Below are 27,370 nucleotides of genomic sequence, written 5' to 3' on the forward strand. Positions count from 1 at the left end.
TCCCTTTAGCTCCTCCCCCTTTAAGATACATTTCTTTTTTCTTTTTTTTTTCTTTTCTTTTTTGTTTGCCTGTCCCATTTGGTTCTTTTGCCATCAGAACTGTTGTCTGAAGACCAACAAGGATACCCAATGGATTTACTTTGCCAAATGGATCCTCGTGGCATTGCCGTATTGGTCCATTTGGTCGATCTTTGTTTTTATTATTTATTATATTTTATTTTCAGATGTTACAGACGGGACAGACATGAGTGAGAGATAGGAAAGGGAGAAAGAAAGAGGAAAGAAAGGAAAAACAGAAGGGGAGAGGGACAGTGAGAAAGGGGGGGAGAAAAAAAATAAAAATCTCCTGGATCACCTGTTGAGAGAAGAATAGAAAACAAGCAAAAAAAAAAAACAAAGCAACATATTAAACACAACACCATCGCATTAATCTAGCTAAGTGTAAACAGCAGTAAATACTAAATATTCAATGTTGTTGTGCAGCACGCAGGACAGATGTGCTTCGAAGTAGCAGCCAAGAAAGGTGTAATTTAAGTCTACGAGCAGTGAACACCCGTGTGCATACCTGTGTGGATCAGCGTGCTTGTATTCCAAAGGTTTCTCCATGTAATGATCTGCTAGAGGGTGTGGGGGGGCCACAGCCCCGTCCTCCAGGGCATGAAGCAGGTATGGAGGAGATCAAAACTCCAGACATCCAGAGGCCCCCAGAACACAAGAGACCATGGAAGACCAACAGAGGGGCAGCCGCGCCACTGTCCCAGAAAGAGCTGAGGAGAGTCCCAGATGAGGGCTCACTCAGCAGCCGCGGAGCAGAAGCCAGGGGGAGTTGCAGTGACGCGCCCGTGAGCTCCCCCGGCCGCCAGCTGTGCCTGAGTGACCGAGCCCAGGCCGAGAGGCCGGGGGCACCCCACCTCGGAAGGGGCCCGAGCGAGCCCCAGGCTCCAGGCCCCGATAAGCGGCCGCCAAGGAGTGAGCCGGTGTGTACCTGGACGCCCATCCCCGGACACAAAGAACCACCAACGCACCGATGTCTGAGGGAGTCCGCCACTGGCAGGGGAAGTGGTGGTGGGGGGAGATAGGCCTCCAAACCTTGGAGGGCCTGAGATGTCCCCAGAGAGGTGGCGTCTGATACCCAACCTGACATATAGACACAGACATACAGGCACACACAGATACAAACATCCATTCCCACCCTCATGCTCTCATATGCACTCACTCCACACTCAACCAACGTGGAGACAGACATAAAGAGACGCTGTACACACGATCACACTCCCCAAGCGTACTCTACAAACCGGGTCTAGGTACCCTTGCCCCTGGAGGGGGAACTGCACCCAGACCCAGGTGGTGTTTCCCTTTTTCCTGCGGTGGGGAGAAGCAGACCGCCCCGACTCCGCAGCAGCAGGAAGGCCCCACACTCCAGACCGCAGTCGGACGGCCAACTCCTCCACCTAGCCCTCCCGCTCCAGCGGGTCGCAGAGAATGGGGGTGGGAGAAGACTCCAAACCTCCCTCCACCCGCTCATTGTAGTGTTGATGCATGTGTGTTCTAAGGTGCATTTAAAACCCAGGAGGGCATGGAGCTACCTGCCAGAGAGCAGCAGGTAAGCGCATAGTCCCTCCTGCTAGCCCTCAATGTCTACGTGTATTTAAAATTGAGAGGTGGGCAACGACGCCAGGGGTGGGGTGTACACCCTGATGGTACTTTGGACTCCGTGTATCGTGCCCACCCCCAAGATCCTATATGTATGTGTAATGAGAGTGTGAATAATGTGAATGTCTAAGTTGTGGGATAAAATTGAGGCAGAGGCAGCCAGAAGGGGACAGAGGGGGGGGTAGCCTCCTCTGCACCCTGGTGACACACCCCTACTCCAAGGCCCTGCATGTGTGGGTGGTTGTGGTGGAGCGGGAAGAGGGAGGCAGCTGGAGATGGGGAGGGAAGGAAGGGAGGGGCAGGTAAGATACATTTCTTATGTAAACCAAAAGGTTTGAACGGCGGGTGGGTGTGGCTCCTATTCCCTCTGTGACATCAGACAGGTCGAAGAATAGAAAGCGTTTAGAGCCGCTGGGTTTGGGCTCAGAAACGTATTATTAGAAACTTTGTGCTTCTGATAACGAGTGAAGGTAAAGATTTTGTATGTAGTTCTTTTCTTATATGAAACCTTATTAGGGTGTTCCTGCAAAAAACAGCCTAAAGTTACATTTTAAAAACATGTTTCACTTCACGCTTGACTGAAAGTTTGATACCAAACTTTTAAATGTGGCCTGTACATCACTTCAGGTATATCACAGTTAAAATACTGTGTGTATAATCAGACCGATGCAAACTGGAAGGATGCTTCACACCAACAGGAAACACTGACCAATCATTTAAAGTCCTGTCACTGACTGTGATGCTCATCAGAGACTACGAGCTCACATGTAGAAGGACAGAGTCCACAAAGAGCCCTTAAAGTCAGCAGTGAGAGCTGCCAGGAGCCTGAAAGGACGCTAACACAGCGCTGCACGTCCCGAGCTGATTGGTGGATCTTTGGTGGAGGCAGCTAAAAAGCCAGCGGTGTCATATTAAAGGGAAAAACTGAAGTTTGTGTACAAGGTCCAGTGTTCAGAGAAGCTGGACTGTTAGTGCTCGTTCTATTCAGCAAAGAGTCAAATTTAAACAGCAGCGAGAGAAAATGGTTGACATGAAGTTGTGGCTTTGATATATGAGAGCCGTGCTTGTTGTTAGGAATCACTGAGTATTGAAGTCAAGAATGAATATTATCTGTTCAAATATCATCACGTCCACATCCTGCACAGCTTATCCACCGTGCTTCATCCTGATACCTGAAGTTATGGAGACGAGGAGGCGAAGCTCTTCAGCATTTCAGTCGTTTCTCAGGAGAACTTCAGGATTTACTGGAGTCTCTGAGTTTGCTCACCCTGAGACGAAACCTCACCTGGCAGGTGGCTGACCCCTCCCCTCCTGCCTGACTCTCTGTTTCACATCCTGTGAATCTCACAGCTCGTATCAGAGTTTACATCTCTCCAAACATGAAATATTTGTGACATAAAACACAGCTGACTTTCTAATCGATCAGTGATCAATGACAGGACAGAGGAAGTGATCACGGAGGATTTATTCTGAACTCTGAACCGACCAGTATTCATAATTCTGGCCTCGCTAAAAATGTCTCTGCTCTTTATTTATCGGTCGCCATGGTGACTCATTGACGGCTTTGTGATCAGAGTCGCCTGAAAAACAGGAACAGAAAACTCTGAGTTTAAATTTAGACTCAGAACAGGGCTGCACGCACACACACACACACACACACACACTGCTCACAAACCAAAGGTCAGAGGTCATCTCTCAGTCTCTGTCAACAGCAGAAAAAAGACAAACCAGTGACTCCAACAACACAGCAGAGTCCAGGACAAAGTCCCCCAGTGTTACTGCAAACAGCTGCTTACAAACCCACAGCTGGAAGGTGATTGGCTACAGCGTTCCTCGTCCACCCAAAGCACGAAGGGGGGTGGAACTACACCCAACGGCTGAAGAGCAGCACACCACCTGTCTGATCAAACTGCTGCGTCACGTGGAAGAGCCCAAACATGCCGACAGCTTCAGTTTATCAGACGCTCGTCTCTCCTGGAGCATCTCGAGACGCTCTATTGACTATTAGCTGTTGCACAAACAAATCGCTTCCTGTGCTCATGAGGTGATGTTGGAGATCAGATAAAGTTTATCACATATTGTTGATTTCCTGTGGCCAGTAGGAGGAGCCATGATTGTGACTCGGTGCTGCTGAGCAGATGTTTCTGCTCTGACTCTTACCAGACTTGAATTTGAACATCTTCAGGTGTCGTAGGAAAACCCCGACTTCACCACGCAGGCGCTCGGATGACAAGGAACAAATATGGAGTCAGTGTGTTAAAGAAGAACAGCTGGAAAACAAACGGAGGCTTTTCTTTTCATACATGTGCATAAACGACAGAGCCACGGCTGCTTTACCTGAAGCCACGTGTGCAGGAAGAACTGCAGATTGTGCATGTGCAGGATCTGGAGCATCATCCGGGCCCAGCATGTGACTCATTTTTGTAAACAATCATGAAAAACACTCTTTACACTTTCAGAGCTCGAGTCACTTTGCACACGAACCGCACAAACCTGAATCCACAGTGGGTGTATTTTAGATACGCACGTGTGGATGTGACAAAGCCCCGTACAGCTCAATCAACATGAAACTGAAAGCTGAAGCTCAGCCAGCCAGAGAGAAATCCCCCTGGACTCCAAACCTTCCAGCCGGAACCCGGGAATAATGTTTGACTCACATTTTAAGTTGCTCATGAGTCATGTGGGAACTGCCACTAAATCTGCTTTTCAGTCATCAGAGACAAACTGATGCATGCCGTCATATCCAGCTGTGACGCACCTCAAAATGTACGTAAAACTTGGATTCAGGGCTGAGTCAGACCTCTCACGCTGTCACGTCAATGACTCCAAATCCTTTTACTTGTTTTGAAGCACTTCGTGGTCTCGGTATCTGTAGGGAACGACGAGAGGACACAACAGGACACTAGCCAGATAAAGTAAGAAAGATAAGCTTTCATTAGGCTGACAGCAAAAATTCAACAGGACGAAGCAAAAAAACAAAATCCAGAAACAAGGAGACAAACAGAGGAAGGAAAAGACAAAATAAATCAGGGATGAACATTTCAAATGTAAAGAGATTTCTCAGACAGAAGCCACGACAACTGTGGAACATGGTTGTATCACACACACACACATTTATATATATACACACACAGCGGTCCCCGTAGGTGGACTGGTCGGTAAGCCCAATGGTGATTTTTTGTTTTTATGGGCCAGATGCTGGGAGATGTATAGAAATCCATTATTGTACATAGTAATTTTTTTAGGGTCCCATCATAATTTCTTCAGAAGTAAGTACTGTACAGGGAGTGCAGAATTATTAGGCAAGTTGTATTTTTGAGGAATAATGTTATTATTGAACAACAACCATGTTCTCAGTGAACCCAAAAAACTCATTAATATCAAAGCTGAATGTTTTTGGAAGTAGTTTTTAGTTTGTTTTTAGTTTTAGCTATTTTAGGGGGATATCTGTGTGTGCAGGTGACTATTACTGTGCAGAATTATTAGGCAACTTAACAAAAAACAAATATATACCCATTTCAATTATTTATTTTTACCAGTGACACCAATATAACATCTCCACATTCACAAATATACATTTCTGACATTCAAAAACAAAACAAAAACAAATCAGCGACCAATATAGCCACCTTTCTTTGCAAGGACACTCAAAAGCCTGCCATCCATGGATTCTGTCAGTGTTTTGATCTGTTCACCATCAACATTGCGTGCAGCAGCAACCACAGCCTCCCAGACACTGTTCAGAGAGGTGTACTGTTTTCCCTCCTTGTAAATCTCACATTTGATGATGGACCACAGGTTCTCAATGGGGTTCAGATCAGGTGAACAAGGAGGCCATGTCATTAGTTTTTCTTCTTTTATACCCTTTCTTGCAGCCACGCTGTGGAGTACTTGGACGCGTGTGATGGAGCATTGTCCTGCATGAAAATCATGTTTTTCTTGAAGGATGCAGACTTCTTCCTGTACCACTGCTTGAAGAAGGTGTCTTCCAGAAACTGGCAGTAGGACTGGGAGTTGAGCTTGACTCCATCCTCAACCCGAAAAGGCCCCACAAGCTCATCTTTGATGATACCAGCCCAAACCAGTACTCCACCTCCACCTTGCTGGCGTCTGAGTGGGACTGGAGCTCTCTGCCCTTTACCAATCCAGCCACGGGCCCATCCATCTGGCCCATCAAGACTCACTCTCATTTCATCAGTCCATAAAACCTTAGAAAAACCAGTCTTGAGATATTTCTTGGCCCAGTCTTGACGTTTCAGCTTGTGTGTCTTGTTCAGTGGTGGTCGTCTTTCAGCCTTTCTTACCTTGGCCATGTCTCTGAGTATTGCACACCTTGTGCTTTTGGGCACTCCAGTGATGTTGCAGCTCTGAAATATGGCCAAACTGGTGGCAAGTGGCATCTTGGCAGCTGCACGCTTGACTTTTCTCAGTTCATGGGCAGTTATTTTGCGCCTTGGTTTTTCCACACGCTTCTTGCGACCCTGTTGACTATTTTGAATGAAACGCTTGATTGTTCGATGATCACGCTTCAGAAGCTTTGCAGTTTTGAGACTGCTGCATCCCTCTGCAAGATATCTCACTATTTTTGACTTTTCTGAGCCTGTCAAGTCCTTCTTTTGACCCATTTTGCCAAAGGAAAGGACGTTGCCTAATAATTATGCACACCTGATATAGGGTGTTGATGTCATTAGACCACACCCCTTCTCATTACAGAGATGCACATCACCTAATATGCTTAATTGGTAGTAGGCTTTCGAGCCTATACAGCTTGGAGTAAGACAACATGCATGAAGAGGATGATGTGGACAAAATACTCATTTGCCTAATAATTCTGCACTCCCTGTATATGATGCCAGTATTTCCCACATTTTCTAGATACTGCACCAGTACTGTGTGTAAAATGCCATCAAAAAGTCAGTTTTATTCTTTCTCACCTGTCTTTCTGTCACTTTTCACTTTTTAAAGGTTGCCATGTTAGAAAGAATATTTTGCCCTGCCGTGCTGTTTATTGATGTGGCAAATGAATGGTTTATGCAAATATATCTAAATCTGTCATCAGTAATGATCATGTCTCACCTCTAGTCTTCTCTGTCTCAATGTCAGGTTTTCACCATGTGTTGTAGATAGTTCAGGAGGTTAACTCGACCAACAGTCTACTTTCAGGTACTGTTTAGAATACCAGAATAGGGAGGATGGTGCAGGTTTAAGTTTATTAGACTGATGCATATATACCAACAAGACAGCGTCCATCACTGTGACAACAGCGTTTGTTCTCAATCAAAGGCTTTATGGTTTTTCCTATAATACCTGGTGGGCCGATGTTTTGTCCCAGTCCAGCCCTGGCGGTCTATATCGCGGTTCATCTTTTGCAGCCTCGCTGTTTCGCTGATTTTTTTGTGCAATTTTGCATACTTTTCCCCCTTTTGTCTTTTTTTATACAGCGCATTGTGTTCTGCGTCCTGATTGGCTGTGGACCACTGTCCATTAGGGGTGCAACGATACACAAAATTCACGGTTCGGTTCGATACTTTGGTGTCACGGTTCGATATTTTTTCAATACAAAAAAAGGTTCATGCCTTTTTAATTTGTCATTTATTAAAATTATAAATATATATTTTAACTCAAAAGTACAGTTTTTAAATTTAACCCTAACCCTTGTGCGTGTTTTTTATTTTGACAGCGAATGCGCACCTGCGGACCACTTATGTGCAGCCCTGGTTATTTAGCTCGTCATATTGCAGCCACAGAAATTCTTTTGTCCATGAAACCATGAAGCTGCACTTTCTTTTTGCCTTATAGTCTGATTTGTCATAACTTCTCCGTTTTGTGGTAAGCTTTTCTTTGGCTGTCACTTCTTCACCCTGACCTGTCTTATTTGGCTCAGCAGAACTGAAATGCTTTTACACACGGACTCACATAAGCTCAGCGATTCTCTGCGCGATCAACCTCTCACATGTTTAAGCTGCGGGAGATTTCACTTGTCATGTTTGCATAGTAAGCTAACGATTAATAAGACGATGTCAGAGGAATTGGTGCACAAATTATCATCACTCACAGATCAGTGCTGTCGCTCTCTATACACAGTTCGCACGATTGCAAAGTGAAAGCAAAAAAACAAGCACAAATTCAAACGCGACTTCAATATGTCACATATTGACAGTGGCTCACCGATGCCAATGACATAATTACCCAGCTACATTTCTGAAAGAATGCAAAAGCATTGACATATATTTTTCCTTCCTACAATAGCCCGACGGGCAGGGCAGAGATAGATTTTGGTAGCCCGACTGGAAAAATCGCTAGCTCCGGGACGTCGGGCTAGCGATATTGCAAGCCCTGTATCTGATTGAGGAATCACTCGTCTTTGGAAAAGAGAGTTTATTACAGAGAAATGGCTCTTTCCAAAATAAAAGCTATACTATCTGCTTCTTCTGGGCTATATTCTCAGCAGCATAAGGAGAATCATGTGCTAACAGCTGTCTAAATGACTCGGCTAAAGTTAGTAGCATGCTTGTTGTTTTTGTCTTTGCACTAGGATGATGTCGGCGTAAATGTGCAGTCATATTCGTTGTGTTCCCACTAGTGCTTTCAGGTTAATCTCGTTGAAATGACCTTAACGCCACAACACGGCAAATCTCCGTTAACGAGCTACCGCCGATCACTCCGTGCATGGGGCTAGACGGCCAACACGTTAACGAGCTAACTGCGCTAACACACTAGTTCACACCAATGTAATTGAGCATTGCGTGGCACATCCAACATACTGTTTTACTTTAGTCCATGACTCGCTTACCTTCAGGGTCATACGTCACATGAAAACCAAAATAATTCCAAATGCCAGATCTGAATGAGGGTGGGGGAGGTCCATGTTGCAAGTAGAGCTTAACTTCTGTCTCGCTAGCTTGCCCTGCGCTCTTCCTCCTGACTATGCTGTCTGTGTGGAGCGCTCAGTGAATCTGCGCTCGACAGTGCAGCGTAGGCGGAGTAGTCGAACGCAGATTCACTGAGCGCTCCACACAGACAGCATCGTCAGAAGGAAAATTGATAAAATAAATTACAAATGTTGTATTGTTCGATACATATGCGTACCGAACCGAAAGCACTGTATCGAACGGTTCAATATCGATACGAATATCGTTGCACCCCTACTGTCCATCAGTCCCGTGCACGTGTCTCCTGTACAGCACAGAGTGCGTTCAGCTCGTCACATTTACATAAATCTTCCATCCTAACAGTGTGACTCATAAGTGCTGGACTGTACGTTTGTCAGTCTTCTCCCCAACAAGCACAACAATGTTGACGAGACGTCGTCACGTGCGGGTGTCTTTGGTTTCATCCTGTAATGCTGGACTTGTTTGTTTGTTTTTTACGAAGGTTTGAACTTTGAGCGTATAAACAAGAGAGAAAACTGAAAATGTTCATGCCTGTCTGAGAAAAGTGTCTAAAGTGTGTAGTGACGGGTTTTACAGCCTTAAAACATCTGTAATCATTGTAAATAAAGTCGGCTACTTCGCGGGTTTCAGTTATTGTGGGTTATTTTTAGAACGTAACTCCTGCTCTAAAAACAAAACAACCCAATACACACACACACACACACACACACACACACACACACACACACACACACACACACACACACACACACAATACAGCAGCCTGAATATTGAAACTCTCACTCTGGGCCAAAAAGGCTAACATGTGGTCATGGAGCCAACCACATTAAAGGGTTTAAACACAGACACACACACACACACATATATATATATATGCAGGAAGCTCCTGAGGATGTTTTACCAGTCGGTGGTTGCTGGAGTACTTTTCTATGCTGTGGTGTGCTGGGGGAGCAGCACAGCAAAGAAGGACTCATCCAGGCTGGAGAAACTGATCAGGAGGGCTAGCTCTGTGGTCGGCATGAAGCTGGACACTCTGGTGACAGTGGCAGAGAAAAGGACATTAAAGAAACTGATGGACATTATGGACAATGCTGGGCATCCTCTGCACACGGCCATTAACAACCAGAAGAGTCTGTTCAGTGACAGGTTGCTTCTCCCCAAGACAAGAACTAACAGACTTAAAAACTCCTTTGTCCCACACGCCATCAGACTGTTTAACTCCTCTCTGGAGGGGAGAGGGAGGGGAAACAGGAGGACAAAGGAGGGGGGAACAACTAAGCTGTAGTGCCTCTTCACCTTTTCACACTTTTCTCTTCTTTCTCAGGAGACTGAAAAGATTCGGCATGAGCCCCCGCATCCTCAGGACCTTCTATCACTGTGCCATTGAGAGCATCCTCACTGGATGCATCACCACCTGGTATGGCAACAGCACCGCCTACAACCGCAAAGCTCTCCAGCGAGTAGTGCGGTGCTCTGAACGGATAATTGGAGGTGAGCTTCCCTCCCTCCAAGACATCTACAGGAAGCGCTGCCTGAGGAAAGCGGGGAGGATCATCAAGGACTCCAGTCACCCCAGCCATAAACTGTTCAGACTGCTTCCATCAGGAAGGAGGTTCTGCAGCATCCGGTCCCGTACCAGCAGACTGAGAGACAGCTTCTTCCACCAGGCCATCAGACTGCTGAACACGTCATAGACACCTCAGCTTCACTACTGGAACTTCAACATTATGCACTCCACACTGTATATAAATGCCACTTGTTTTGCACATATTCAACTCTGTATATTTTATATATTTTATTATTATTATTATTATTATTTTATTTTATTTTTTTACTATTTAATTTGTAAAAATGTGTATACACACACACACACACACACACACACACGTAGGAAAATATTTAGTATACACATCCAGAAATGCATACACTATTATATATTGTACATATATTTATTAGTTTCAGGTTGGCCATTCTTGTATTTTGCTCGTTTGTGTTGTTGTGTTTGCACATCTCTGTTGCTTGTGGGGCTCGCACACAAGAATTTCACTCGCATGTGCTGTGCCAGTGTGCCTGCACATGTGATGTGACAATAAAAAGTGATTTGATTTGATTTGATTTGACCTCACTGTACAATACCTTGTGCAATACTTTTTGTAAATAGTCAACAGTGCAATAGACTCAATACTTGAAATGTGCAATTCACTTGTATTTTTTATTTTTTATTCTATTTATCCCCTTTGTATATTTTATTTATATTTGTCTCTGTATTTATATATGTGTGTGTGTAAAGTTCTATCTTATCTTATCTTATCTTATCTTATCTTATATGTGTGTGTGTGTGCATGTGTGTGTGTTATATTGTGTAACCCTGTGATTCATGCGCAGCTCTTTGGTCAGTGTTGTTGTTTTAAATGTGTTTCCAGATAAATTTGGATAAAGAGAAAGAGACGAAACATAAACGAGGCAGAAATAATCGAGTGGTTTAAAAAATGCTTTAGTTTCGTTTGATTACTTTTTGTTCTGTTATCTTCAGCCGTAACGCCCCCCTGCTGTCCCTCTGAAAGCCCCCTCCTCTCCCCGGGAGAGCCCCTGTGACCCCCCCCCCCGTCTCCTTCCAGTGAGTGAGAAAGAGAGAGCCTTCGGCGATGACGTAATCGGGAGGGTGTGTTTACCGTCTGTTTCTGTGTTTGTAAATAAAATGTAACTAAATTGCGACTCATTAACACAATGGGTTAGTTTGGCTTGCTCTCACCACCCTGCGCTCTGATTGGCTGCGCCCGCGCTTCGCTCCTCTCCGATTGGACGCTGTTTGGCTGCCAGGCGGAGGGAGGAGGGAGGGGTTGGGTGTTGCCTCGGTGTGCGAGCTTCATTCCAGTGTTGAGCTCTCTCCTGAACCGTCGCTCCGTCCTTCTGCTGCTCCTCTTGCTGTGCCTCTCTGCGCCGAACAGACCGAGTCCCGGAGCATCATGGGAGTGGAAGGCTGCACCAAATGCATCAAATACCTGCTCTTCTTCTTCAACTTCATCTTCTGGGTGAGCGCGCTCGCGTGTGTCTGTGTGTGTCCCCTAGCTGCTGGACATCGTCACGTCCCCCACCCATTTACCGCGAGGCCTGCTCCGGGACGCGCGCGCGCACATTGTCGGCAGCAGGGGCTCGCGGTGGGGAAATCACCGTCAGCGCGGGAGTCGTGGGGGAGTCGTGCGCGCGCTCTGCTTACGTAACCACATTGTACCTCCGAGGCAAAGTGTTGGTGCTGTGCGCCGACGTGCACAGGTGGGGACAGATCAGGTGTGTGACCGCGGGCGATGTTCACTGCTCGGTTTGTGTGGCAGGAAAAGTCGGAGCTGGAAGTTTGGTGTGTTTGGTGTGCGGCTTTGTGTGGATTACATCCTCCTGTATGCGTGCGTGCGTGTGTGGGTAGGATGGGTGGGTGGAGGGGTTTCCACTGGATGAGTCAAAGCCTGTTGGGTAATGGATGGTGGAAACATTTGTGGGCAGTTTGTCATCTCCTCCTCCTCCCCCTGCTGCTGCTCATGGTTTCTTCTCTCTGCTCTGTGGAAAGTCCAGGAGCGCCGAGCTGCAGTCCTGGAAAGCTGAACAGAAAGTCAGACGATCCCTGTTTTACATCCTTACTAAAAGTGAAAGTGAAGCAACCCTCCATAGCAAACAGAGGCTCTGCACCATTTCATGGGCGGAGTCCACACGCCACCACAGAGCAGTCTGAGCCGTCCCACCGGGAGCGTCTCCAGAGCAAGAAGCGAGTTTTTAAACCAGAAATAAATCCAGCATCATCCTTTGGCATCATAAGGAAGGCGGGGCTCTTCCTCGGCTTCTGCCGTTTCTCACAGGTATCAGTGATGGCCACTCCCAGCTCGCTCTTTGTCAGCGAGCGGCGTTGTTGCCTTTTACCCCCAAACATCTCCTAAAGCTGACCGAGGCGCTCTTAGTGTCAAACCACATGAGCAGCAGCAGGCAGGTAGCCGCTCTCCAAACACAGCACCAGCCTCTGAAGCGGGTTCGGTACAGCCAGGCTCTGTTTGTGTGAGCCGGGTTAACAAAACCTCAATCCCGCGATGGTCGTTGGTTCTTTGTGTCATCGGTCGAGCGCTGAAGGCTCTAAATCTTTATTGGCAGGAAAATCTGTGACACTAACAAAACTACAGTTAAAAGTCCAAACTTTAACCCTCCTTCACTTTTACCACAGCTGTCCAGTGGGCCAAATTAGAGTGTTTGCCTGGCCAATTCTGGCCCCTGGACCTTATGTTTGACACTCCTTTGATGGCCGACCTGCAGCTGTTATATGATGATAAACTTACTTAGAAATCAGCGGCTTTATCATCACCGTCGGTTAGGTCGTTGGATAAGCTGTTGTCATAGAAACAGTTTTATTTTCACATGTTTACACAGCTATTTTCTTATCAGCTGTTTACGGTAAACAAACGCGTATGTGAGCAAGTGTGGAACCTTTTATCCCGTTACAGTGTAACAGTGTTTGTAATTTCTAAAACCTTTTAGATATTTAGGCAAAAATTAGATTTTATTGTTTTAAAAAAGTCGCGTCGAGTCCTGGAATCAATGCAGCTGATGATCTCCTCGTGACCCCCACCACCTCCACCTCATGTTTTATGTTTGTTCTCACTAAAACGCCGCGCTCAGGGGACCCTTAGTTGCCCTTTGACGAGCTTCAAGACTTTAATAAATGTCTGATAAATAAAAGAATAAAGTGACTGAAGCCTCTGCTGTGTGTCACACTGCTGGGATAATTCTCCACGTTTAGCTCGGGTCTGCTGTGTCGCTCGATTTCAGCCGCTTTAATAGAAGTCACAGGAAGTGTTGTACGCGCTGTAAGCAGCTGCAGCTCAGCAGCCTGTGAGCTTCCACCGCTCTCACACATCTGGCGTGTCCACGCTCCAGCGCTAACAGGAAGTCTGCGCCTTTTAAAGTGCTCCTGCAATGGAAACGTCTGAAACAACGGGCTTACCCCGAAGTTCTCCGTGTGCAGTCGTCACCTCGAAGCATGACAGTGTGTGTTTGCACGCCATTTACACACACACACACGCGCACACACACACACACACACACACACACACACACACACACACACACACACACACACACACAGTCTCAGACGGGGTCTCTGGATTTAATGTCTCCCCCAGGAAAATGTTGGAAAATGTCATCTTTCCTGTTTTGTCCGATAAACAGTCCATGTGTGGACGAGTAGAAGCCTGAACATATTCAACCAAGCGTGCGGCTGCTTTATTATCTTATCAGCTCCTCTAATCATCAAGCGCCATGCAGCGGCTGAACTCTAACAGATGTGTTTAAAGGGGATTTCCACGGGCTGTGAATATAATTAGCAAGAAATGAGTAAAAACACAGGTGATGATGATGGTGGTGGTGGTGGGGGTGTCGATGAATGATGCAGGGTCATCCTGTCTGGAGCCCGGCCCACAATAGCCCCTGATTCTGACTGAAAGGCCCGACTCGCAGGGCCACAGCCGAGCAGTCAGCTGTGCGCCGGGGAGAAGAAGAACGCCGTTTCTGTTCCAGCAGCTCACCTGTAAAACCCTCCTGCTGCCTTTTCATCAGAGTTGTTGGCTGCAGCCTCTTTCTGTCAGTGTGGCTCAGAGCTCTCGCTGTCAAGGAGAGACAGCGAGAGCTCTGAGAAAGGAAAAAGTCAAGGATCAGCTCGACCCCACAGCCTGCGCAGCGGCGTGATGGTCCGAAGCCGACCCGGCCGCTTCCTTTTGTTTGTGCGCATGAAATAAACGTTCTCATGCTGAGCACAAATCAGTTTGACTCGTTCTGATCAGCTGGGCAGCCTGCTGCAGCTCTTATCTTCATAGTCACATTTTATTTGGTCTGCCACGCCCTCTTTCAAACCCGGCGGCTGGCGAGCAGCTGTGTTAATGATTCTCACACCTTCAGACTTTCAGGTAGAAACGATCAAACCTGAATCATGATTCTGTTTTTTCCTGCCTGCTCCAGAAACCCTGTTTCTCTTTGTGCTTGAATGAGTCTTTTATCCCTTTTGGTCTGTGAGCGTCACAGCAGCTGCTGGTTTCTCGTTATGTTTCTCGTGAACAGTCAGTTTGGTCGGTCGGGTGTCTCTGCTCGCGTGCTCGCGGCTCGTTTAGCGGGAGGTTGCATTTTTAGGTCTCCACGTGGGAAACGGCCAAATGCTGCCCAGAAATATCAGAGAGTAGCTCACCAACAAGTACCACACACGCGTGAGCGCCGCGACGTGCGCTACAGTCCACGGGGAGCGAGGAGGCGTGCAGCAGATGGTCAGAGCGCCGCGTTTAAGGACACACACACGTTACCAAACCTTCTTACTTTCACCGTGTGCCGCAGCTGCTCGTACAAAGTGTGTGCGCAGCACTGAGGCATACCACTCCATCGTAGCGGCGCACCCTGAACTTTGACCTTCTGAGGAAAAGTGTAGCCGGAGCAGAGGAATGTGGGACCGACTGATAGGAAAATACGAGCGCGTGAAGCTGGACTGAAGAGACAGCCCGGCGGGCGTTTCTGGACTCGGCCTTAGCGTTCTGTTTGCCGCCATGTTTTCAGGCGCCAGAAGCGACCTCGTTTGGATGACAGGGCGGCGTGCTGAGTTAGCACAGATACCTGCTCATTAGCGCTGAGCAACTTCCAAATGAAGCGCTTGATCTTCCCTCAGGTTCTCGGACACTCTGTTAGTGCAGCTGACCTCGCAGCAGCTGGAAGTGAGCAGGACGCCATTTTGGTTAAAAAAGCGAGAGAAATCAAAGACGTCTGAGTTTGTGTGTGCAGTGCTCAGGCAGCCGGGTCACGGTAGCACGAAGAGCGTGGGAAAGAAGCCAACTGGGCTTTGAGTTTGAAGGTGTTTGAGCTCGTAAGATGTCCCAGTTTCACTTTTCTCCCCTTTGACTAAACGTAGTCTTTAAAAGTAAAGATTGTTTCTCCATTAATCGAACTTTAAACAGTTCTTCAGGGGTAAACAGTTAAACTCTGGGTTTAATCGTGACTCCTTTTTTAATCCTCAGTTACTGGTTTTAAGGCGGGGACGAACAAACGTGTGAAATAAACCGACCGGAGAACATCTGGATCATCGCTGAAACGAAATGAAAACAATAAAAACAGTCAAACCAAAGTAACGCCGTGACTTGCTGCGTCAAACAGGATGTGGGGGTGGGGGTGGTTTGGAAAGGAGCCGCATATCCCGACCCCCACCCTTCCTCCAACCCACCCCCAGCATGCCCGACATTCTGCCTCGCGCTTGTGCGGCGGGCAGAAATAGACAGCGGTGGGAGGGAAACTCGAGCTGAAGTGCGAGGACTTGGGCGGAGCAGCCGTGTTTTCTCTGCCTGTGAACTACGAGCTGAGCAGCAGCTATGATGGATGCAGATTCCAGTTATCCTGAAGTGGCGGCGTGGTACAAAACGCACGTGGATGCTTTTAGTGACAAGACTTCTTCTTCTTGTCCCGCTGACCCGTGACCACACCCGGCTTCTTAAATATCCCGATACCTGCCGCGCTTCCTTTGTGTCTGGTGATGGGTCACAGCAGTCTGGCACATCTGCTCACATCTGCTTTTACACAGTGTAATAAACTGGAACCGTGTGGCTGGAGCTGGTGTGGGAGTCTGTTGCCATCACACATGTGCATGATGATGATGACGAAGGTTTCATTAAATGTTAATGACATGAAATGAAAACAAAGCTTTTATAAAGTGTTATAGGTTCATAAAATCTAAAGCCAGGTCATTTTAGTCCATTGGTAGCTGGTTGCTAGGTAACATGGCATCATGTCTGATATAGATCAGATCTTCAGAGGTCTAAGGTGTACCTGTGTGCCAGGTGTGCTTGGTTGACTGAACCGAGGTTTGGGGGCATTATCATAAAGCTGCGTCAACACAGGAAGTGACCAGAGAAAGTCGATGATGTCAGACAACTGCGGGTGAAAAAAAATGGAAGCAAAGTGGGCGGGTCCTAAGATTAACTTCCCACTACTTCGAGGTGAATGAGCCCCGCCCCTCCCTGAGCCTGGTTCTGCTGCAGGTTTCTTCCCACTGTCACCAAGCTGTCGCTCAAACGGGATGTCTGCCCGCCGGGTTTCTCAAACTGGAGTCGTCTTCACCGACGAGCTCGAGTCCCAGCTGATTTCCTGTGAGACGAAACCGTCGTCATTAATGCCTTTAATTGTTTTTGGACAACAAAGAGCATCAGGATCCTCCGGCAGCAGCTGTGAGTCACTCTGGGTTTGATCAAACTGTGATGGGATTAGTCAAACACAGGCGAGCCATTTCGTAATCCCAGCAGGCCAACTGGCCAGAGCACCAAACCAGTAACGGTTCGCCAGTCGCTGCCTTTTATTGTCCTTCAGCGCTGATGGCGTTTGACATTTAAGAAAAGCTACGAATCCGTTTGTGCACAAGTTTAAGGAAACGAATAAAGAACCAAACAAATGTTGATAAGTGCTGTGCATAAAGACCTCGCCACAGTGGGTCTTCCCACAGTGGGATGGAGGCGTGTAGACCACTCAGCTTGTTCACTGATACTGGAACAGCCCGGAGCAGTCGGTGTTCATGTCTGACCACCAGCTACAGGTGGGTGGAGTCTGGGTGGTGTAACTCGGCGCTGGAGTAAGCGAGCTGCACATCATCGTGCGCCTGCAAACCTGAGCCTTTCTAGCCTGTCAGGAGTCTCCCAGCACATTTCACCACATGTGATTCCTGCAGTGCATATTTGGGTGTTGTTGAATTATGCAGCTAAAATAATGAAGATGTTATTCTTTGCAACAACGTGGAGCAAGTATGCAAGAGGAGAAGCCGTGATCGTGGCTCTGCAGCTGCTGTGAAGGCCTGTTTGTGTAAACGAGCGAGAGTTCCAGCGAGAGCACTTTAACCCACAGACCGGTCACCAGTGATAACATCAACGATATCGCCTCATAAATACAAATTAAAATGTAAATGAATAACCGTCGGTCATTTCCATATTCCTCCAGGTCAGCCTGGAGGAGCTGCTGCAGGTAAGAGCTCAGAGTCGGCTGTGTTTGTGATCATGTAGGTGTCGCCTCCGAGTCCAGCTCCAGGCTTCATTTATGTAACGCATCTGGTTCAGCTCCAGTGATACTGACACAGCCTGCATCACTTAGTGATATTACTGTAGTTACCTGCAATGTAAAGCACCTTAACGTGACTGTTGTCGTGCTTTGATGCTGTATAAATAAAGTTAAGCTGAATGTAGAGTCAGACACGCTCCCCGCGTTCAACGGTAACCTGCAGACCGATGAAGTCTGGCTGATCTGCTCACAGAGTCCAAATCTGCTCGTTTCAGAGCTTCAAACAGGAAGAATCTGTTTAAGCAAACTTTGATCTTTGGAAGGAAGTCCGACTGGATCATTTATTTATTATGAAGTACGGTTGAGTCAGTGCTCCGCAGCTAACATTTTATCTGTCCCACGAAGTGTTTTTCCTGGCAGAGCTCCTGCAGTGTCTGCACAATGGGACCAACAGGAAGTGGAATGTCTCAGCAGGACTGGCTGAAATTACATATTTTATAAAAGCCTCCAATCTGCTATTAGAATAATGTTTTTTTCTCTAAACAATTGTGTAGCGTGATAGAGAGGAGAAGGCGGCTCTGCTCTGCTCAGTGAAAGTGAGGCCTGAGCTCGTTTTTGAAACAGGAAAGAGTTTCTTCTGCTGATGAGACTCGGACTCCAAAAAGCAAACGACTTACTGAGCTGTGACGTTTGCATTCTCTTTGATTTTAGTGCTCGGTGAGCATCGAGCTGCAAACCTCTACCTTCAACCTGTCCTGAAATGATCCCATAATCATGGTTCACGTGCTCACCAGCACCTGGTCGAGCTGGTTCCAACCCTGTTGTTTTGCTGTTTGAGGTCAACTAACGGGAAATGTTGAGCATTAGGTGAATTTTGTCTGTTTATGAAATATGTGTAGAAGATGAGGGTTCATCGTATACGTGTCCAAAGGAAGTTCTCCAGTTAATGAGGAATGAAATGAATGTGATCCAAATATCGGCCACAGCTCATCATCCCAGCAAAGCAAGACAGGAATAAAAAAAGGAGCTTGAGGGGCTCAAAGAGTTGGGTGTTCGTCCTGTAATCGGAAGGTTGCTGGTTCGATCCCCGGCTCGGACAGTCTCAGTCGTTGTGTCCTCGGGCAACACACTTCCCTACCGCCTACTGGTGTTGGCCAGAGGGGCCGATGGCGCGATATGGCAGCCTCGCTTCTGTCAGTCTGCCCCAGGGCAGCTGTGGCTACAACTGTAGCTGCCTCCACCCGTGTGTGAATGTGAGAGTGGAATTGTAAAGCGCTTTGAGGGCCCTGAAAAGCGCTATATAAATGCAATCCATTGTTGTTGTTGTTAATAATAATAAATATAAGACGAGTGCAGGTGTGGTCATGATTTTCTGTCTGTCCAGTAAGTGATGAAGGCAGAATTGATTAATAGACCACATCCATCCACCACAGCTGCAGTCGGAGGATGAGCTCTGCGTCAGCTGGTGGAGGAATCCTCACAGCGTTGATTCAAACGGCTACAATGAGGAAATCAATCAGCGACCAATACGGACGCATCCCGGCCGCAGACGCGTCGCTTCTCAGTAACGTGTCGGGGATTACGCCGCTTCCCTCCGTTCACGTCCCTGTCGACCTGAAAGTGACGAAGCTTGGTGCAGTCACAGTGGGAGGGTGTCCACGTCTCACCGCCACGCTCCGTGAAACACGTCCACTCGGTGTGCTCCCTTTGAGCCGCATCCAGCTCGTTGAGACTCCACATTATGGTGCATTTAGCTCACGTTCCGCATGACGATCGCTGGAACTGCCCGTCGCCTCGCCAAGAGTATAAAGCTGCGTTCGTACTTTTAAATGACAAAGGTAGTAAACACCTTAAAAGGTTACTTGGCAACAAGAGGCGGGACTGTTGGTCAAACTAACTAACGACTGCAGGAGTCAGAATTTAAGAAAGACGTCCTGAGCAGTCGGAGTCCTCTGTGCTCTCCCGGCTCTGCTCGGTGATAAATGATCAATGAAAATCTGCTGCGCTTCAAAAGGGGCGGGACTTATGACACAATCCGTGTTTACCTGGACGCATGGACTCAAAGCCTGACTGGAATAAAAATGCTTTGTGTAAACGTGCCAAGAATCTGTTCCTCCAATCAGGAGTTAGATCATCAGTTTGACAGGTGTGCGTTATGTCAGCCTCACGGGGACGCGTGGCGATCTAGTCTGAAGACGTGAACATGGCTGCTGAAGGGTTTCCCTGATCCAGCTTTAAATGTGTGGAGGCGAGCCCGCCTACGCGTGGCGTGGTGCCCGCCGGGCTCTGTTGGTTTATTCTGGGCGAGGCTTGAATTGCGCTTTTCTTCGACCCTGTCAGAGGCCGCGTCGTGAGCAGAGCAGGACTTTCTGGATCCTGTTCAGTCTGGAACCTGAAGCCTGCTCCTGTTCTCCGTTTATCTTTACCTGATCTCTGTCTGGTGTCTCTGGCGGACATGTTTTTGTTTTCTCCCTCACTTCCTGGATAAGTGATGGGGTCAGACGTGCAGAAGTGATGGTTTTTGTAACCTAGCAACAAGCACTTGTGACACTGCGATGAGGATGCGGTGGGCGCGTCCAGCGACTCTCATCAATATGCGTAACTTTTTCCACATTCGGAGCGTCTGCTGTCTTTGCAAACGTCACACCGACAGTTTCCACGAAACAGTAAATGAGTCGAACAGCTGCTCGACATCTAAAAACGGCTGTAAGATGTGAACGTTCTGCACATTTTCACTCCCGTGTTGTGAAAGATGAGGACACATCACCATCAGAAAAGGAACAGCAGCGGAAAAATGAAGTTACGAATCCGACCGCCGTCTCCCATCTGATTTTAAACAAACTTCAGTCAGGTTTCTGACGCTGAAACGAATAAACGCTCCGTAACGAGGGCGTGCTCGTACCCTCAGCCCACCCTCGCTCACTTCTGTTGCTGACCCGTTATGTAAACCGGTCTTGTTGGTGGGGTTGCTGCTGTCGGGGGTAAAGAGTTAAGTGCTTCTTAGGAAACAGCTCAGAGACCGTTTAGCCTCCCTGAGTCATGCTCCAAGTGCGTGTGTCGTGGTGTTGATCTGGTTGCTAGGCAGCAGCATGCTGTAGAGCTGGAATGGACCTCGATAATGGAGGAGGAGGAGGAGGAAGATGGGGGTTGTTTTGGTTTCAGTGAAGCTTGAGTTTAAAATGGAGATGATGAGCGTCATTTTTCAGCTTCACAGCTTCAGCAGATTGGTCTTATTGTCCTCGTGTAGATCACAGCTGCGTTTATAGAAATCAGGACTTGATCTTTTTGGATGAATTTGGAGATTACATCAGTCCAACATACTGTCATGGATACAGGAAGGAAACCAGTCATTGAACTTTCCTCCTCACTCTGACTTTACTCTGACGGCGCTTCTTCCTGCAGTCGTCTTCGTCTGTGTGTGTGTTTAATTTGAAATGGAAACGTGTGTTTTGCCTCTGAGGCAGCAGCAGCCGCTGCAGCGGCACACGCTGCAGCGGCACACGCTGCAGCGGCTGCTGCTGCCGGCTTGTTGTTATCAGGCCCTCACAGAGATTTCCTCTGACTGGGGGAACGTGTCGCTTCAGATCGGTTGCAGATGTGTGGACTTGTTTCTCAGACCGATGGTGGAGTGTACACCAGAAGGTGATGGGCTGAATGAAGATGCGTTCAACTTTTCTCTGTTTTTGATGGTTCAGTTTCTCTGAGGAGCCTCATTTGAGCCTCATATCTACAGTCTGTGTTTTACCTGCAACAGGTGGGGGTAAGTCACGCCCCCTAAGTAGACTACTGTGGATTTTACACCCCTGAAAGAATTAGTTAGAGTGGATGCTGTGTTGAGAACTTTCAGTGCTTCACCTGCAGTCAGACAGGAAGTGAAGCCATTACTTTACTTGTTGCTCTTCCACCCTGATTTGTGCAGCTGTGTGAGTTTGGTGTTTCAGTGTGGATGCATACAAACAGCTTTCATGTGGATGACTACATGTGCCGTGTTCTGCGTTGCAGCTTACTGGAGGTGTAATCCTGGGAGTGGCCCTGTGGTTGAGACACGACCCCAAGATCTCCACCCTGCTGGGTCTCGAATATGATGGAAACCACGCCCCCAGCACCTTCTACATCAGTACGTACTCATCTGTGTCTGCTTCATGTCACGTGTGTGCTCACCACGTTATGCTCCTGTCTGTTTATGAATCTTTTATTTGTCCAGGTAAAATCTCACTGCCCTGGTTCATGGCAGCAAAGGTCAAAACAGTTAAAAACAAATCAGCGGACTTTCCTGCCGTCGTTCATTGTTAGATATTCTCAGCCCGCAGATATGAAAGCAGAAGGATTCATTTAGTGCTACAATCATAGGATGTATGTGAAACATTAGCTCGGTGCAGGTGTGATTCGCACCGATCTGAACCAGGATGCACCTGGTTGTGTAGCATGCAGCTAGACATTGGAGCTGAAAAACATCCCGTGTGAACTACAGATGCTAGCTAGCAACGAGCCTTGAGATGAAGGATAATTCTCCGTATTCTTCCTCCTGTATTTACTTTTGCTGCTCCCACCCCAGACACATGGTAACTGGACCGATTCTTATAAAGCGCTTTTCTACTCTCAAAGTGCTCTATACAACACCCAGTCACACCAGCACTGACTCTAAACTGAGTGCTGTCTAACCACATTCACACTCCGCTGGACGCATCAGAGAGCAACTTGGGGTCGATACTTGGCATGCAGACTGGAAGAGCCAGGGATCGAACCCCCGATCAGTAGGTGACCAGCTACCTCCTGAGCTACATCCACCTCCTCCACACATCTGGCCGGTGAGCAGACTGAACATGGTCACACGGTTTGTAGCGACGCATTTTTGGTTCGCTTGGAGTTCACGGGACTCGAGCCAGAGTGAACCAACTACAGGTGTGAAAATGTCCTCGGTGTTTAGCAGCTCAGTAACTTCCAGTCAAAATTGTCCTGTTCGTGCAGTGACCTCACAGCAGCCATATTATTGGTCACATGATGTCATTGAAAAGGCTCCAACAGCACAAACACGGTCCAGGTGAAGCTAGCAAACCGCTAGCAGCTTCAGCCACCTATCTGTCAAAGAGGCCACGCCCCTAATAATGCAAACTTTAATACAATTTAAACAGGCGAGTTATAGAAGTCATGAGGAAGGAAATGATCCACAGAGACCAAACAGTTTGTTTCAGGCTGTAAACATGTTTATGGGGACTGACTCGCTGCTGCCCCTGCTGGTTAGGACTGTCCTCTGTGAGCACCTGCTCACCTGGTCAGTTTTGTGCCAGTTTTATTGAGCTCATGATTAAATATATTAGTGAGTGAAGCCTTCATGTCCCTAACACTTAGTTTATACCTATTTATTAGGCACTATCAAAGTTTAACGTTGTTATTTTAACATTAATAATGAATCAATCGTGCATCTGCCTCACAGACTGAAGTAGTTCCACTTATCAGGGCATAAATAGTTTATGTGGATCTATCAGAGAAACACATCAGCTCGCTGCGATGAAAGCTCACCGTTGTCCTCCTCGCTCTTATTAAAGCTGAGATGAAATCGAATGGGTTTAAAACTTTGGACCAAAGCCGTGCAACAGATGTTCTGAAGAACGTCCAGATGTTCTGAAGAACGTCCAGATGAGGTTGTAGCGTGGTAGGAGGGGCCTGGGTTTGAACGCCGGTGGGGTCCCGCTGTGTGGAGTTCTCCATGTGCTTCCAAAGATTCCTGGATCAACTCCTGTGGTTCTTTCTTGGACCAAGAACCAACAAAGGAACCTGACCAGAACTTTAAATCCTCCCGACACACGACTAAAACATCCTCGTCCTCCAAATGTTCGGCTTCTTTAATTGCAGTCGTGGATTTTTGCAGCTCAGTTTTCTCTGACTGAAATCATGAATCTGGACCGCATGGCTTCTAAGCCTTCTCACATGTTTCTGAGGCTGCTGCTGTGAGTTTAAGTCACCGGAAATAAAAACACTGAGCTCTGAACTCTGAGTGGCCACCACGCCTTGTAGATGAGAGAGAGGCTGCTGCAGAGCAGCAATGGCAAAGGCTCGACGCGCTGCAGCGCGGCGATGACGGTATCGTGTCGAGCGTCAGCTGGGAACGGGCTCAGGAAACGCTGGACAGTTGGAGGATGGAAAAAGTTGATATGATGAATGTTATTTCCTGCTGAGTCGCACAGATTCAGGGTTTGACGTGCCTGATCTGTGAAGCCAGAGCATGTCGATCCCGCCTGCAGCTGCTGCAGTAATGGAGGGGGGAGGGGTTCTTGGCCCACTGCAGGCCTCTTTGTACCAATCAATCATGGTTTGAATACCACAGGGAGAGGCAGAGTGTTGCTGCTCACCATGATGTGCATCACTTTATGGACACGGCTTTCCGTTCTCTAATGGCTGCAGGAAAATGCTCACGCAGCGAAAGCCAGACTGGTTTTTGAACATCCCAGTGAGTCCAGTGCAGAGAGGCGGGCCCATTCGTGCTGTGCAGTTCTGTCACAAACACACAGTATGGAAGCTACTCCTGTTGGTGGAGCATTCAGAGCCCACTTTTTAAGCTGCTTCAGCTTCCCTGCAGTTGCTGCTGTTTCCTCTGCAAGCTGCTTTGCAACCCAACAGCTCCTCCTTTTCATTGTAACTTAGTCAGTGTGGTCATCCAGAGGAGGAGGCCAGGTGTGTGCTGGCGCAGGTATCATGGCAGGTCCTGGGGCCGTGCTGCCGTCTGACAGAACCATCAGAGGACGACACGAATAGGTTTTGTAACGGCGCCATGTTGCAACTCGGGTGGAACGTGGGATTCGTAGCATGAATGCGGTTGTCATGTGACAGTCAGGTGGAAGTGAAGCTGAACGCTCTCAACTTCTCGTGGTATTCATGACTTGTAGGTCAGAGGCTGTTTTGAGAGCTCAGCCCGCCGCGCCCAAACCAACAGCTACTTGTGATCAGCGCTGATGGAGCGCACACAGGCCGTCACGTGATCCCGTTTAAAAACGGCTGTGACGAGATCCGAGTCGTTCCCCCGTCTGTGAGTCATCTGCAGGGAGTAGAGAGATGAAAACTGGCATTACAGGAAAAGCAGAACTGGTGTGATTTAGCAAAGTAAAAGTGAGGAAGCGTCTCGCAGGGAAAATAAAGGCGTGGCTGTTTGGACGGCGCCGTCGGGCTGCGGTTGTTAAAGGGGAAAAGCTTCGCTCATTAGAGAGGATCCACTCAGGGACTTTCTCTGCAGCGGCCTCGATGATTGCACCCTCGCATTACATAAAGCCTCCCTCTCATTCCCGAGGAGGGGAGGAAAAAACACTGTCGGGATAGGAAAAAATTCCTCACTCGCTCCTGCTCCTCCTCCTCAGTGACCCCACCCCTCCTCCCCCGTCCTCTGCGAGAGTTTCTTCTCCTTTGCTTGCTCCTGCTTTCCGTCCCCATCTGGTTGTGTTTAGCGTTCAACTCAACTTATTTTTCCGCGGCTCGATCTTTCCCCTACATCTGTTTCTCTCCTTTCTCCCGGCGCTCACAGACACGGTGACCCTCCTCTTGCCTTTCTACACGATTAAACACATGCACACACTTTAAACTGTGTTCTGAAGCAGCGGCAGACGCCTGAATAGTCGCCTTGAAATGTGCTCATGATTCTAAAAATGAGTTTCTCTTGAATTCTGGAGAAACGAATGTTGCTCAAACCCGATTTCTCACTTCCTCCACTGCCGTACTGCAGATTTCTCAGTGATGAGGAGTCAGGGGTTTGGTTTCCTGCAGGTTTGGTAATCTTTTGTTGCACAGTTAGTAAGAATTTTTTCTGACCGTACAAATGCCTTTTTTAAAAATCAGGCTTACTGGAAAGAATAAAGAAGTGTAACCTGATGAGTCAGACGTAGATTCATTTTGTAAACCTTGCACTGGATCGTCCCCAACAGCTCTTCTGTCTTTGTCACGAAGTGGAACGTTGAGAATTTTATTTTGAAATGACTTCCTGTCACGTACTTCCTGTTCCAGTGGTAGATGTTCCAATTAGACATAAAGTTTCTGATAGTGTTTTTTCTACTCTTGGATCTGAATGATGTCACAGAAACGGGATAGAAGCCACACCCTTTTTTCTTTGTGAGTTGTAGCCAATTAAAAGAAAGTTGTCTCAAAGAGGGAGGAGCTAAAATGGCGTGTTGTGGAGGATGAGCTGAGGCCCAGTGTCAGAGGATTATTTTGAATATTTCAAACTGTTAATCATGCAAAGCTGCTCTGTAAGAGTCCAAGAGTAAGAGCGTGGATCAGAATAATTCCTCTTTGCATAAGTCGTCTTTGAGAGCTCAGCTGCTGCTGATGGAAAGTTAGCATGGCGCTCGCTCGGAGCTCTGGAGCGAGGCGTTAATGGCGCTGTGACGCACATGTAGAAGAACGGTATGAATATGCTTCAGTTCAAGAGTAAGCTACTTACCTACTCTTAGTTCATCTGCGAGGCCCGTGTATGATGTAATAATCATTATAATGACAGTGTGAGTGAATGCTGTTAGCGGCAGAGGCTCGTGGCGAACGTTCGGTCAGGGACGGCTGAAGTTTTGGTCTGAACTTCTCTCTCACGGACTCCATCGTGAGCTTTGAAGCTCTCGCAGATCTTCACACCTTGATTGTCATTCAGCACAAACGTCCTCGGTCTCTGCGACTCTTACAAGACACTGATGTGGAAGATGAAAGCCCTCTGTGAGTACTGCAGTCTCACAGAAACCAGGCGTGTACACGATAAAAGACCTGTCGACAGGTGACTCTGACGTACTCTGATTACATCCTGTGGAAACAGATGCCTGATGACAGTCGCGCAGATAGATCGTTTGTTTATATCGAAAGTTTTAAATTATGACTCGGAACCAAATATTCTCCTTTATCTTAAACATAACATTTCATATTTGCAATAAACTTTATGAATTTAAAAATGCTGAATGTGTAGGGCGGGGCCTAGTTGAGCTGTACCCAGGTAAATGTGGAGAGCATTTCCTGAAATGCACCTTTTTCACAGTAAAAGCCTCTAAACCCTCTTTTTTTAAATCTCCAGTAAATGTCTGAGGACACTGGGGCTTCAGGAAGTTCTCGTGCTCTCAGATCACTTGACTCCACTCAGTTTCCTGTTCAGCAGCAAGTCACTCACACAGCGACCCCTCCAGCACCCAGAGGAGTAAACTGAGCCCCCTGGTTTCACGTTGACTCCCACAAGAGTTGAAATGACACCGACGTGTCAGGAAGTCCCAAAGAGTCCCGGCCCTCGGCCACATTCACGGGAGGGACCAAAATGGAGCAGTGGTAAATATTCCGATACGTGGGGAATTCGTTTACTGAAAACCTCCCCTGACAACAGCCTGTGTCACATCCACTAACTTTACTCTGTAGTTTTATTTTTAGTGCCTTTCTGGGTTCGTGCTCAAAGGTACAAAAATGGTGCATCATGAACTGGGAATAAAGAAATGAAACCACCACCGGGTTAGTCATGTGACTGCGTCACTGTGGCTAGTTCTTATTAGAGAGCATCCAACCTTTGCAGGTGGATCTGCAGGAGACTCGTCGCTCTGATGCAGAAACCTCCAGATTAAACGTTCCCGGGAACGCACATCCAAAGACGTGCAGATTTATTTATGGAAACTCGCTGATGCCCACGCATCACGTCATCGCTGTTTAAAAAGGATTTTAAAAACGTTTGTCATTTCTGTTCTTGGGAATACAGAAGTTTTCTTAAATGACACGAAATCAAATATTACATCAGAAATTCCCCTTTTGGCTTTTTGTTCTACTTCCTTTTCCAA

At 47.5% G+C, this 27,370-nt stretch overlaps 1 protein-coding gene across 1 annotated transcript in view; it reads left to right on the plus strand.

Annotated features, from left to right (window-relative positions):
• Positions 1 to 11,379: 11,379 nt before the first annotated feature.
• Positions 11,380 to 27,370, plus strand: part of LOC146718047 (CD81 antigen-like) — a 28,738-nt gene continuing 12,747 nt past the window's right edge. Inside the window, exons 1-2 of the mRNA XM_085465392.1 lie at positions 11,380 to 11,578; positions 21,594 to 21,708. Of these exons, the coding sequence (XP_085321518.1) occupies positions 11,513 to 11,578; positions 21,594 to 21,708 (181 nt within the window). The 5' untranslated portion in view covers positions 11,380 to 11,512. The remainder of the gene's footprint in view (positions 11,579 to 21,593; positions 21,709 to 27,370) is intronic.

This window comes from Copadichromis virginalis, linkage group LG1 (assembly GCF_057382275.1).
Source record: "Copadichromis virginalis isolate Kocher_CV1m ecotype Utaka linkage group LG1, C_Virginalis_male_GT1.1, whole genome shotgun sequence".
In the NCBI taxonomy this organism is placed as follows: domain Eukaryota; kingdom Metazoa; phylum Chordata; class Actinopteri; order Cichliformes; family Cichlidae; genus Copadichromis; species Copadichromis virginalis.